This window comes from Pseudophryne corroboree, chromosome 6, assembly GCF_028390025.1.
Source record: "Pseudophryne corroboree isolate aPseCor3 chromosome 6, aPseCor3.hap2, whole genome shotgun sequence".
Classification (NCBI taxonomy): domain Eukaryota; kingdom Metazoa; phylum Chordata; class Amphibia; order Anura; family Myobatrachidae; genus Pseudophryne; species Pseudophryne corroboree.
The window spans coordinates 325746537-325761212 of NC_086449.1; the positions used below are offsets into that span (position 1 = coordinate 325746537).

The 14676-nt window shown below is 45.8% G+C and overlaps 1 protein-coding gene across 3 annotated transcripts in view; it reads left to right on the forward strand.

Annotated features, from left to right (window-relative positions):
• AP3B2 (adaptor related protein complex 3 subunit beta 2) overlaps positions 1-14676 on the forward strand; it is a 198906-nt gene that overhangs the window by 126920 nt on the left and 57310 nt on the right. For 2 of the 3 annotated variants that reach the window (XM_063926333.1, XM_063926331.1), the window contains exons 16-19: positions 1177-1363; positions 1445-1575; positions 3946-4057; positions 4252-4399. In XM_063926333.1, the coding sequence (XP_063782403.1) occupies positions 1177-1363; positions 1445-1575; positions 3946-4057; positions 4252-4399 (578 nt within the window). Of the gene's footprint in view, positions 1-1176; positions 1364-1444; positions 1576-1904; positions 1965-3945; positions 4058-4251; positions 4400-14676 lie in introns of all 3 variants that reach the window. The other variant, XM_063926332.1, reaches the window with a different exon arrangement.

A 14676-nucleotide genomic window follows, 5' to 3' on the forward strand; every position in this document is an offset into this window, starting at 1 on the left:
ACACTGCAATTCCCGTTATATATTATGCTACACACCGCAGTGCCCGTTATATATTATGCCACACACCGCAATGCCCATTACACATTAAGCCCTACAGTAAGGCTTCTAATTACTTTTAAATTACCTAATCGTTGCCAAGGGTTTCATGATCTAGGTTCCATGCATGGTGCCAAGGGTTTTCATGCTCAGGGTGTCATGCTCGTTGCCAGGAGTTTCATGCGCTGGGTTTTCATGCTCATTGCTAGAGGTTTCATGCGCTGGGTGTCAAGCTCGTTGCCAGGGGATAATGCTTGTAGCCAGGGATTTCATGCCCTGGGTGTCATGGGGAGTAATGCTGCCCAAACCGCTCCCCGCTGTTTAGTGTGCCGCAGGCACCGCTGCCCGATCCCACCATTGCTGCAGCTGCCCCCGACGCTCCACGGTAGCAGGGCTGCAGGGTGCCGCCAGCCGCGGCCAGCGTTATGCGCTCCCACGGGTCTTGGCACCTCCTAGACGCTAGAGGTCAAGTATGACCTCTAGCATGTCTCCTCTATGGCGGCGGCCATCTTGGAAGGGACATTTAGCAGATTGACATGCGGACGACTAGTCCGCATGTCAGTCTGCTCTGAATCAGTGGCGGCGCCCCCCGCAGCCCTGCGCCTCCAAGCCTCTGCAGTGGCTGCATGGGCAGTAGTTACGCCACTGGGCTGACCATATTGTCCCTTTAACCTGGGACGCTCATGGATTACACAGGTTCTGTGGCTGCTTAAAACCAGGTAAAATGCAGGCTTGTAGTCAGCCAGCCACAGAACCTGTGTAATTCATGAGTGTCCCAGGTTAAAGGGATAATATGGTCAGCCTACTGCGCAGGCAAAATATGCACCTTCTCATGTACTTTCACCTGCCTTATACTAGGTGCAAAGCTACACCTCCTTGCAGGCTCATTTACTAGCCTGCCCAGCCCGGGTTTGTGTGAACATTCCCATATTCCCTACCAGGCTAGTTTCAGCAGAAGCCACATAACCTAGAAGCCAATGGCCCCAGCTCCATAAGGCAGTGATACACACCACCAGTTCTGGACTGTCTTTTCCTGGCTTCTTATCCTTTCCCATCCTACTCTCCTCATGTCTTTATTTTGAATTGTTATATCTGTGTATTTTCCTCAGTTAAATATTCCACCTCTCTGTCTCTCGTCAGACAAAGCTCCTTACTCAGTATGTTCTGAATTTGGCCAAGTATGACCAAAATTATGACATCAGAGACAGAACAAGATTCATCCGCCAGTTGATTGTCCCCGTAGAAAAAAGCGGAGCACTCAGCAAGCATGCCAAAAAGCTCTTCCTGGCACAGAAACCTGCACCTAAACTGGAGTCTTCATTTAAAGGTACTGATCACATTCATCTGTCAGTTATGGCAGCACAGAGTAATGTAAGTATTAGGATCATTTGTTTTCTCTTCTCCCCAGATAGGGATCATTTTCAGTTGGGCTCCCTCTCTCACCTACTGAATTCCAAAGCTGTTGGGTACCAGGAGCTCCCGGATTGGCCGGAGGAGGCTCCCGATCCATCTGTGCGCAACGTGGAGGTGAAGGAAGCTGTGCGTGATAACCTGAGTATATAGGGATGTGGGGAATACCCACCACTGTCAAGCTGACTCTCCCTGCTGGTGCAAGGCTGCTTTATTCCCTGCGTCAGACTCTGTACCCTTATAGGTGCTTTCTGTACTTCCTGCTGTTTCGGGCAAATTCAATAGGCATGAGCTTTTGCTGCAATAGGCATGGTTCTGTCTACCCCCAGTAGCACTGTAGGGTTCCCATTTAATCTTCAGATTTGACATCACCCAATAATGTCTGCAGTGTAGGGAAGACATACATGCTAGTGGATTATAGGAAATGCCATAAACCAGCTATTTTCCCTTGTACTCAGGAAGGAGAAGACACTGAACCCGTAGAGAGCCATATCAGCCTCCTGGGGAAGTGGAAAGAGGTGCCGCTTGTGTGTGTTTGAGTGTGCAGTACTTTTCCTGTGCTCTACACACTATTTGGAATCTGCTCTTAAGTTCTTTAGGCTGGGTACACAACCATAAGGATAAATTGCTCAGAATGCAATGGTGTGGATTTATCAAACCTTCCAAAGTAGGACAGGTGGAGGTGATGACCATAGCAACCAATTCTAGTTATCATTTTATAGAATGACCTAGATAAATTATATCTAGAACCTGATTGGCTGCTGTAGGCAACTTCTACACTTGTCCTCTTTAGAAGATTTGATGGATCTCCCCCAATGCATTATTACTATTGAGAGTAATTCACATGGATGGAAAATCACATTCATCCAGTAATATCATATTTTGTGGGGTAGTTCCAGGTGAACCCAGGCCTAAAATGCATGAAAGTCAACCTGACATTATTTGTGGTGTGCTCATGCTGCTCTTCATTTCTACTTTTCTAAAGGCCACTACAATTGGCCTAATGTTTCCTGATTTAGTAATTTCCTGGCTGCAGCTCATTCTCTGACTAGTGTGATACTATCTCTCCTGTCTCCTCGCATTAAATCTAGTAAGCACAGCTTTCCTCCACTGCCACAAGCAAATGCTTCTTCCTACTAGAGCCTCTATTAAACCATTCACTTCCTTCATGATTTACTAATTAGCAGGGGTTATTCTGCTAGATGCCTGCCTTCATAAGTCTTCCTACACTTACTCTACCAAATGGAGTACCATGCTTATAACACTTAGCAATATGACAGTGCTTTACGCTAATACCCCTCCTCTACTCTCTCCTATTTTACTACCCACTATATGGTGGTTTAACAAGTAAAAGGGAACATATTATTTCAAAAGCAATTCCACCAAGGTTTTGGTGTGAGATAACTCACTTATCCACACTCCTCTGATGCTCCGGTTCTGTGCCTCCCATCATTTATTTGGATGAATGAGAAGTTCATAGAGAGACCCTTCGGCAATTTTAATATCAGTTAGCAAAACTTAGGCTGAGCAGGTGAGAAAATCTAGCGCTGTGACCCATCTCAGTACATGACAGTGCGGTGGGCCGAACAAGCATAAACATTTACCTGTTTAACTTACTTCCCCTAATACTATCCAGTAGGAATTTTTTCGTTTTAGGAGGAATTATGGTTTATTGTTATTATTCAAGAGATCAAAAAAAGTAAATTTTATGATCTGGCAGAAAAAAAAATATTTTTAATATATATATTCAGGGGCTACACATTACCTTCATATTTCATCATCCATCATTTCATATGCACAGTACTGTACCATAGGGGATCAAAGCAAACATACATCTGTGAAAACGTACAGAGAAAATATGTTCGGGCCTTGCTCTCTGAGATTCACAACCTAGAAACACAACTAGGGCACTGATACAAAAGTTACTAGTGCCAGTCTTAAGCATTGGACCATCTATGTATCAGTATAAAGAGATGGAAATTGTCATTTCCTCATAAGTATTGAATTGAGCTGCTTTCAGCCTGACCACAGATATAATATATTGTGCAATATAGATGTCAATGGACAATAAACAGGATAGATGGGCTGTGCACAACTGGCAGATGGTATTCCATGCGTAAAATCACTGGGTCCCATAATTGTAGTATAAAAGGTAAATTAGGAAAAAGTATCTGTGCATCGGAGAAACAGAGTGGTAACTTCTCATTCATCCTAATCCACAGAAACCCCGTAGCACCAGGAATTATTCTTGTTCAAGTGACACAGACCAGGGGCTATATCTACGAAGCAGCGGCTTTTGTAAGCCACCACAGTATATTTGAGGAGAAAATCACTAGCATTAAATGCAAAGCATGTTGGCCTTCGCAAATATTGCCCCAGGTCTCAAATTTATTTGATTATTCCATTTTTTGTTAGCATTTCCTCCCAGTGGTTATATTTATAATAATCATGCTGAGGCTTATGTCCTTTGTTTCTCAGTAATTTTATTGATCCCTCCAGGTTCCTGAGTGGACCAAGTGCCCTAGTAGAGAGAAGAGGAAGGAGAGGGAGGAGAAGCCATTTTACTCTGACTCTGATGGCGAATCAGGACCAACTGAATCCGCAGACAGTGGTGAGAGACAGAACAATGATTTTCATTGTGTGAACATAGCGAAAAATGTTTGCGGGGTACTATATAGTATTTGGCTACAGCTATGTTTTGTATAGTTAATGAAAGTGGGGATCATCTATTTGCTACTGAAGACACACCTCAGTACTACTCTGAAAGGGAAAACATGTACGTGCTGTGAGATGTCTGTATTACAGAGCCGGAGTCCGTGAGTGAGTCAGAGAGTGGCAGCGGTAGTGGTTCTGGGTCAGAAAGTGAGGAAGAGGAAGAGAGTGAAGAGGACGAGGAGTCTGAGAAGGATGAGAAGAAAAAGACAAGGAAGAAAGAACCACCGAGCGAGGGCAGGTAAGGACACTTTAGAGATTGGGCAAATTATGAAGAGACGTGTGCAGTGAGCATGAGTACTGTAAAGGCACCTCAAGTGTATAATGAGTACAATTGTCATTTATATTCAGCAGCCAAACCTTTGTCACTGTGCTGCAAACAGTAGAATACTACACCTGATAAAGGGGCATTCTCCAAACAATGTAGTGCTTGCCTTAAAATAATAAGATTTTACTCACCGGTAAATCTATTTCTCGTAGTCCGTAGTGGATGCTGGGACTCCGTAAGGACCATGGGGAATAGCGGCTCCGTAGGAGACTGGGCACAACTAAAGAAAGCTTTAGGACTACCTGGTGTGCACTGGCTCCTCCCACTATGACCCTCCTCCAGACCTCAGTTAGGATACTGTGCCCGGAAGAGCTGACACAATAAGGAAGGATTTTGAATCCCGGGTAAGACTCATACCAGCCACACCAATCACACCATATAACTCGTGATACTATACCCAGTTAACAGTATGAATAATAACTGAGCCTCTCAACAGATGGCTCAACAATAACCCTTTAGTTAAACAATAGCTATATACAAGTATTGCAGACAATCCGCACTTGGGATGGGCGCCCAGCATCCACTACGGACTACGAGAAATAGATTTACCGGTGAGTAAAATCTTATTTTCTCTGACGTCCTAAGTGGATGCTGGGACTCCGTAAGGACCATGGGGATTATACCAAAGGTCACAAACGGGCGGGAGAGTGCGGATGACTCTGCAGCACCGAATGGGCAAACTCTAGGTCCTCCTCAGCCAGGGTGTCAAACTTGTAGAATTTAGCAAATGTGTTTGACCCCGACCAAGTAGCTGCTCGGCAAAGTTGTAGAGCCGAGACCCCTCGGGCAGCCGCCCAAGAAGAGCCCACCTTCCTCGTGGAATGGGCTTTCACTGATTTAGGATGCGACAGTCCAGCCGCAGAATGTGCAAGCTGAATCGTACTACAGATCCAGCGAGCAATAGTCTGCTGTGAAGCAGGAGCACCCAGCTTGTTGGGTGCATACAGGAAGCAGTCCTGGAAACATAAATTCTCAGGGCCCTGACTACGTCCAACAACTTGGAAGCCTCCAAGTCTTTAGTAGCCGCAGGCACCACGATAGGTTGGTTCAAATGAAAAGCTGATACCACCTTAGGGAGAAACTGGGGACGAGTCCTCAATTCTGCCCTATCCATATGAAGAATCAGATAAGGGCTTTTACATGACAAAGCCGCCAATTCTGACACACGCCTGGCCGAAGCCAAGGCCAACAGCATGACCACTTTCCACGTGAGATATTTTAATTCCACGGTTTTAAGTGGCTCAAATCAATGTGACTTTAGGAAATCCAACACCACGTTGAGATCCCAAGGTGCCACTGGAGGCACAAAAGGAGGCTGAATATGCAGCACTCCCTTAACAAAAGTCTGAACTTCAGGTAGTGAAGCCAGTTCTCTCTGGAAGAAAATCGATAGAGCCGAAATCTGGACCTTAATGGAACCCAATTTTAGGCCCATAGTCACCCCTGACTGTAGGAAGTGCAGAAAACGGCCCAGCTGAAATTCCTCCGTTGGGGCCTTCCTGGCCTCACACCACGCAACATATTTTCGCCAAATGCGGTGATAATGGTTTGCGGTCACTTCTTTCCTAGCTTTAATCAGCGTAGGAATGACTTCCTCCGGAATGCCCTTTTCCTTCAGGATCCGGTGTTCAACCGCCATGCCGTCAACGCAGCCGCGGTAAGTCTTGGAACAGACAGGGCCCCTGCTGCAGCAGGTCCTGTCTGAGCGGCAGAGGCCATGGGTCCTCTGAGATAATTTCTTGAAGTTCCGGGTACCAAGCTCTTCTTGGCCAATCCGGAACAATGAGTATAGTTCTTACTCCTCTTTTTCTTATTATCCTCAGTACCTTGGGTATGAGAGGAAGAGGAGGGAACACATAAACCGACTGGTACACCCACGGTGTCACCAGAGCGTCCACAGCTATCGCCTCAGGGTCCCTTGACCTGGCGCAATATCTTTTTAGCTCTTTGTTGAGGCGGGACGCCCTCATGTCCACCTGTGGCCTTTCCCAATGGTGTACCATCGTTTGGAAGACTTCTGGATGAAATCCCCACTCTCCCGGGTGGAAGTCGTGCCAGCTGAGAAAGTCTGCTTCCCAGTTGTCCACTCCGGAAATGAACACTGCTGACAGTGCTAACACATGATTTTCCGCCCATCGGAAAATCCTTGTGGCTTCTGCCATCGCCATCCTGCTTCTTGTGCCGCCCTGTTGGTATACATGGGCGACCGCCGTGATGTTGTCTGACTGGATCAGCACCGGCTGGTGTTGAAGCAGGGGTCTAGCCTAACTTAGGGCATTGTAAATGGCCCTTAGTTCCAGAATATTTATGTGTAGGGAAGTCTCCTGACTCGACCATAGTCCTTGGAAGTTTCTTCCCTGTGTGACTGCCCCCCAGCCTCGAAGGCTGGCATCCGTGGTCACCAGGACCCAGTCCTGTATGCCGAATCTGCGGCCCTCTAGAAGATGAGCACTCTGCAGCCACCACAACAGCGACACCCTGGCCCTTGGAGACAGGGTTATCAGCCGATGCATCTGAACATGCGACCCGGACCACTTGTCCAACAGATCCCACTGGAAGATCCTTGCATGGAACCTGCCGAATGGAATTTCTTCGTAAGAAGCTACCATCTTACCCAGGACTCGCGTGCATTGATGCACCGACACCTGTATTTGTTTTAGGAGGTCTCTGACTAGAGATGACAACTCCTTGGCCTTCTCCTCCGGGAGAAACACTTTTTTCTGTTCTGTGTCCAGAACCATACCCAGGAACAGTAGACGCGTCGTAGGAACCAGCTGCGACTTTGGAATATTCAGAATCCAGCCGTGCTGTTGTAGCACTTTCCGAGATAGTGCTACTCCGACCAAGAACTGCTCCCTGGACCTCGCCTTTATAAGGAGATCGTCCAAGTAGGGATAATTATAACTCCCTTTTTATTTTTTATTTTTTGAAGGAGTATCATCATTACGGCCATTACCTTGGTAAATACCCTCGGTGCCGGGGACAGACCAACGGCAACGTCTGGAATTGGTAATGACAGTCCTGTACCACAATCCTGAGGTACTCCTGGTGAGGAGGGTAAATGGGGACATGCAGGTAAGCATCCTTGATGTCCAGTGATACCATGTAATCCCCTTCTTCCAGGCTTGCAATAACCGCCCTGAGCGATTCCATTTTGAACTTGAACCTTCGTATATAAGTGTTCAAGGATTTCAATTTTAGAATGGGTCTCGCCGAACCGACTGGTTTCGGTACCACAAACATTGTGGAATAGTAACCCCGGCCTTGTTGAAGGAGGGGTACCTTGATTATCCCCAGCTGGAAGTACAGCTTGTGAATTGCCGCCAGTACTACCTCCCCTTTTTCCGAGGGCAGCAGGCAAGGCTGATTTGAGGTAACGGCGAGGGGGAGTCGCCTCGAACTCCAGCTTGTATCCCTGTGATACTACTTGCAGAACCCAGGGATCCACCTGTGAGCGAGCCCACTGGTCGCTGAAGTTCCCGAAACGCGCCCCCACCGCACCTGGCTCCACCTGTGGAGCCCCAGCGTCATGCGGCGGACTCAGAGGAAGCGGGGGAAGATTTTTGATCCTGGGAACTGGCTGTCTGGTGCAGCTTTTTTCCCTTGACTCTGTGCAGAAAGGAAGCGCCTTTGACCCGCTTGCTTTTCTGAAGCCGAAAGGGCTGTACCTGATAATACAGTGCTTTCTTAGGCTGTGAGGAAACCTGAGGTAAAAAAAATTTCTTCCCAGCTGTTGCTGTGGATACGAGGTCCCAGAGACCATCCCCAACAATTCCTCACCCTAATAAGGCAGACGTGCCTTTTAAAGTCAGCATCACCTATCCACTGCCAGGTCCCTAATACCCTACTGGCAGAATGGACATTGCATTAATTCTGGATGCCAGCCGGCAAATATCCCTCTGTGCATCCCTCATATATAAGACTACGTCTTTAATATGCTCTATGGTTAGCCAAATAGTATCCCTGTCCTGACAGGGTAACAGACCCCGCTGCAGCAGCACTATCCATGCTGAGGCAATTGCAGATCTCAGTATAGTACCTGAGTGTGTATATACAGAATTTAGGATAGCCTCCTGTTTTTTATCAGCAGGCTCCTTCAAAGTGGCCGTATCCTAAGACGGCAGTGCCACCTTTTTTGACAAACGTGTGAGCGCCTTATCCACCCTAGGGGATATCTCCCAACGTGACCTATCCTCTGGCGGGAAAAGGTACGCCATCAGTAACTTTTAGAAATTACCAGTTTCTTATCGGGGGAACCCACGCCTCTTCACACACTTCATTCACTCATCTGATGGGGGAACAAAACACTGGTTGCTTTTTCTCCCCAAACATAAAACCCCTGTTTTGTGGTACTCGGGTTAATGTCAGAAATGTGTAATACATTTTTCATTGCCGAGCTCATGCAACGGATGTTCCTAGTGGATTGTGTATATGTCTCAACCTCGTCGACACTGGAGTCAGACTCCGTGTCGACATCTGTGTCTGCCATCTGAGGTAGCGGGCGTTTTTTGAGCCCCTGATGGCCTTTGAGACGCCTGCGGGAAGGGGCGGGCTGAGAAGCCGGCTGTCCCACAGCTGTTACGTCATCCAGCCTTTTATGTAAGGAGTTGACACTGTCGGTTAATACCTTCCACCTATCCATCCACTCTGGTGTAGGCCCCACAGGGGGCGACATCACATTTATCGGCATCTGCTCCGCCTTCCACGTAACCTTCCTCATCAAACATGTCGACACAGCCGTACCGACATACCGCACACACACAGGGAATGCTCTGACTGAGGACAGGACCCCACAAAGTCCTTTGGGGAGACAGAGAGAGAGTATGCCAGCACACACCAAAGCGCTATATAATACAGGGATTCACACTTCCTACAGTGATTTTTCCCTTATAGCTGCTATAATACACAATTTTGCGCCTAAATTTAGTGCCCCCCCTCTCTTTTTAACCCTTTGAGCCTGAAAACTACAGGGGAGAGCCTGGGGAGCTGTCTTCCAGCTGCACTGTGAAGAGAAAATGGCGCCAGTGTGCTGAGGGAGATAGCCCCGCCCCTTTTTCGGCGGACTTTCTCTCGCTTTTTATGGATCTCTGGCAGGGGTATTTTTCACATATATAGCCTCTAGGACTATATATTGTGATTAATTTGCCAGCCAAGGTGTTAATATTGCTGCTCAGGGCGCCCCCCCAGCGCCCTGCACCCATCAGTGACCGGAGTGTGAGGTGTGCATGAGGAGCAATGGCGCACAGCTGCAGTGCTGTGCGCTACCTTGTTGAAGACCGAAGTCTTCTGCCGCCGATTTTCAGGACCATCTTCATGCTTCTGGCTCTGTAAGGGGGACGGCGGCGCGGCTCCGGGACCGAACGATCGAGGTCGGGTCCTGTGTTTGATCCCTCTGGAGCTAATGGTGTCCAGTAGCCTAAGAAGCCCAAACTAGCTCCAATCAGGTAGGTTCGCTTCTTCTCCCCTTAGTCCCTCGTAGCAGTGAGTCTGTTGCCAGCAGATCTCACTGAAAATAAAAAACCTAAAATATACTTTCTTTTCTAGGAGCTCAGGAGAGCCCCTAGTGTGCATCCAGCTCAGCCGGGCACAAGATTCTAACTGAGGTCTGGAGGAGGGTCATAGTGGGAGGAGCCAGTGCACACCAGGTAGTCCTAAAGCTTTCTTTAGTTGTGCCCAGTCTCCTGCGGAGCCGCTATTCCCCATGGTCCTTACGGAGTCCCAGCATCCACTTAGGACGTCAGAGAAAATAAATTTAACTTAGCACATCTACATAAGTTTGCAGATTTATTCCTTTCTATGTTGATAAATAACAGTATCCAGCACCTAGACAGCCCGATATAATCTCATTATCAGTTACGATTGTTATTATTAAATAGCTTATAGTGTTGTCTGTAGCACTGAGTATGCCATTAGGAACCTCATTTAGAGTCGGGTCCATATCAATTTATGTGGCTTAAATATAAGCATTTCCTTACTGCATGTGTGCCACAATGTGTCTGTATCTAGATTGGGTGTGATATAATAGAGCTACGCAGACTAGATAAACAATCAGTATGGTTGACATGCAAAAGGTCGACATGGTCAAAAAGTCAACAGTGAAAAGGTCAACTGTGTCTAAGGCCGACAGGTACAAAAGGTTGACACAAGTTTTTTAATGTTTTTGGGCACAATTTGTCCATTTTACAGTCTATGACCATAATTAGTGCAAATGTAGACCCACCTGGGCTCGCTTCGCTCACCATGCTTCAGGCAAGGTGGTTACTATTCCAAATCGTAAACCACGTGGATGGCAAAAGTTGAAAGAAAAACAAAAAACTTATGTCGACCATACATATAGGAAGAACAACTATTGTAGCAAATCAAAACGGCTGCGGGATTGGGGGACATCCTTGTGATTGGGGATTTTAATTACCCGGATATAAACTGGAGTAACGATTCATGTGCTAAAGCGAGGGGCAGCAGGTTCTTAAAAATGTTTAGGGATCACTACTTGTCTCAATTAGTCGAGGACCCAACTAGGGGTAAAACTACCCTGGATCTAGTAATTACTAATAATGTGGACATTATATCAAACACTAAAGTTGGGGAGACTTTGGGTAACAGTGATCACTACGTGATCACATTCGACATCAGTTTCAGGAAACATAGCTACAGGGGTTCCACCAAAACTTTTAACTTTAGGAAGGCTAATTTCAGTATGCTTAGATGTGCACTTAACGACATAGAGTGGGAGGTTCTGTTTAATAACAAGAATACTTCGGAAATGTGGGATGTTTTAAAAGGGTTGCTGGATAGCAATATTCATAACTTTATTCCCATGGGCAGTAAACGCAGGAGTATTAAAATCAAACCGTTGTGGCTTAACAAGACGGTTAAGGCAGAAATGGATAAAAAAAAGCGGGCTTTCAAAGATTTAAATCTAATGGAAAGGAGGAGTCTTTCAAGTATTACAAGGAGTGTAATAAGAAATGTAAAAAAGCAATAAGAGCAGCTAAAATGGAAAATGAAAAGCAAATTGCTATAGAGAGTAAAACCAATCCAAAAAAGTTTTTTAAATACATAAACAGTAAAAGGTTAAAAAAGGAGAATATAGGTCCATTAAAAGATGAATTAGGAGAATTGATAAATGATGACGAAATAAAAGTGGAAATACTGAACAAATTCTCTTCATCAGTATTCACCAGTGAAGAACTGATGGTGGGAGTAGAGCATAACAATTGTGACAGTAATGATTCATGGTTAGATACTTGTTTAAGCGAAGATGTAGTCCGGGAGAGATTAAGCAAAATTAAGATTAATAAATCACCTGGTCCTGATGGACTTCACCCGAGCGGTTCTTATGGAGTTTAGTTCACAACTAGCACGACCCCTATACTTGATTTTCAATAGTTCAATTAGATCAGGCATGGTACCGAAGGATTGGCGTACAGCTGAGGTAGTGCCATTATTTAAAAAGGGATCCAAAAATCTTCCGGAAAACTACAGAGCAGTTAGTTTAACATCTATAGTGGGAAAAATATTGGAAGGAATTCTAAGGGACGGCATACAGGAGTATCTACAGTCCGCTAGGATTATTAGCAAGAACCAGCATGGGTTTGTGAGGGACAGGTCATGTCAGACTAACTTAATTAGCTTCTACGAGGAAGTGAGCAATAATCTTGATCAGGGAAAAGCAGTGGATGGGATGTGGTCTTCCTAGATTTTGCAAAAGCCTTCGATGCAGTTCCTCACAGGAGACTGATGATCAAATTAAAGGAGCTTGGCCTAGGAAAAACTATTTGCACATGGATAAGCAGCTGGTTGGATAGCAGGGTACAGCGAGTAGTGGTCAACGGGAAGTCCTCAACCTAGTCCCCAGTAGTCAGCGGAATACCACAAGGGTCCGTACTCGGACCACTACTGTTCAACTTATTTATCAATGACCTAGAAATAGGCCTGGAAAGCACAGTGTCAATCTTTGCAGATGATACTAAACTGTGTAAGGTAATTAATTCAGAATTGGATGTGGAGTCCTTGTAGAATGATCTATCTAAACTTGAACTCTGGGCGTCTAAATGGAAAATGAGGTTCAATACAGACAAATGCAAGGTTATGCATTTTGGGACTGAAAACAAACTTGCATCCTACATATTAAATGGAGAACGCCTTGGGGAAACAGAGTTGGAAAAAGATTTGGGGGTATTCATGGATAATAGGCTTAATAACCATACACAATGTCAAAACGCAGTAAAGAAGGCAAGTAAGGTGCTAGCGTGCATAAAAAGGGGAATTGAGACAAGGGACTCGGATGTAATCAGGCCGCTGTATAAGGCATTGGTACGTCCACACCTGGAATATTGTGTTCAGTTTTGGGCACCATTGTATAAAAAAGACATCAGTGAGCTCGAAAGTGTTCAAAGGCAAGCTACTAAATTGATTAAAGGCCTAGAAGGACTGGAACATAAGGAAAGACTTACTAGGCTGAATATGTATACACTAGAAAAGAGGTGCCTAAGAGGAGATATTATTAATATCTTCAAATATGTAAATGGACATCACAAAGAGTTATCAGAGGAATTATTTATTAAAAGAACACAGTTTAGGACACGTGGGCACTCGCTGCGACTAGAGGAGAGAAAGTTCCGAACGCAACAGAGGAAAGGGTTCTTCACTGTTAGGGCACTCAGGATGTGGAATTCCCTACCAGGGAAGGTGGTAATGGTGGACTCTGTAATTGAATTTAAAAAAGGAATGGATAAATTTCTGAATGAAAAAGCTATCCAAGGTTATAATACTTAAAATATCAACGTGATTAATCCGGGGGTAACATGAGTTATAGTAGCTAACTAGTCATAAAACATTATTTAGCAAGTATGTAGAATCATCACAACTTAAAACAGGTTGAACACGATGGGCAATTTCCCTCTATTCAACCTCAAATACTATGTTACTTTCACCTGTTGATCTTTTGATCACGTTGACTTATTGCCTGTCAACCATATGAGCTTGACCTATTGACTGTCTAACTAGACGCTGTCTGTCTATACATTGGAACCCATCTAGATTTAAGCATATCCTAGAATGGCGACCCCTTACACCTGGAAAGGTGGAATGGGGACATGCAAACAAAAGCTGAGTACACTAAGTGCATGTTCCCATAAGTGTACATATAACATAATTCGGCACATATCCTGCGTGGGTACCGCTTGCAGATGGTACAAAATGCAGCTGCCAGACTATTAACCAACCAGCCCTGTTCAAGCCACATAACACCCATTCTCTACTCCCTTCACTGCTACCTGTAAAATAGCAAATCATTTTCAAGATTGGCTTGCTCACTTTCAACAACCTACATGACCAGGGCCAGTGCCAGATTAAGGTCCATATGGGCCTGGAGCTGAAATTTAGGAAGGGCCTATTGTGTGCCTCGGCAGGAAATGTGACAAGCGCTGCGGTGGTGTGACTAGTGATGTGGGGGTGTGATCAGTGTGGTGTGGGTGTGGTCTAAATAGGGGGTGTGGCCTATGCCATGTGAGTGACACAGCCACCACTTACTGACAGACACTACTTACTGACACACACACAACACAAAGCTTACTGACACAATCACCACTTACTGACAGACACTATTTACTAACACACACACTCACAACACAAAACTTACCAACACAGACACCACTTACTGATAGATATTACTGACTGGCACACATGCACAACACAGATAAACTTACTGACACAGACATTACTTACTGACACACGCACAACACAATACTTATACAGCTCTCACATCACAATGCCGGGTCCCACCTGGGAATTGGAAATGGGTCCATTCCTGGGTGGGCCCCGGCATTTGACCCTACACACCGCCAACCCGACCCGGCAATGTGCCGGTTCGGGTTGCCATCTGTGGGCGGAGATGGAGTCGGCATCAGGTGCAGAGGCGGCGCTGGGAGATGAGATCATCCCTATGCAGTGAACGGGTCCCGGGTTGCATCGACCTGGGTGACCCATTCACACTGCACCGGACCTGTTATTTAACCCGGGAATAACCCTTCTTTATTCCCGGGTTGAATTACCGGGTCAGGCAATCCAAAATTCGCCCATGACCCCTTTCACAACACACATCGGAACATGTCGACCCAGCAATATACCCAGTCTATACCAGGTTATTTTTGTGGTGTGCAAGGGGTATTACTGACACAGACACCCAA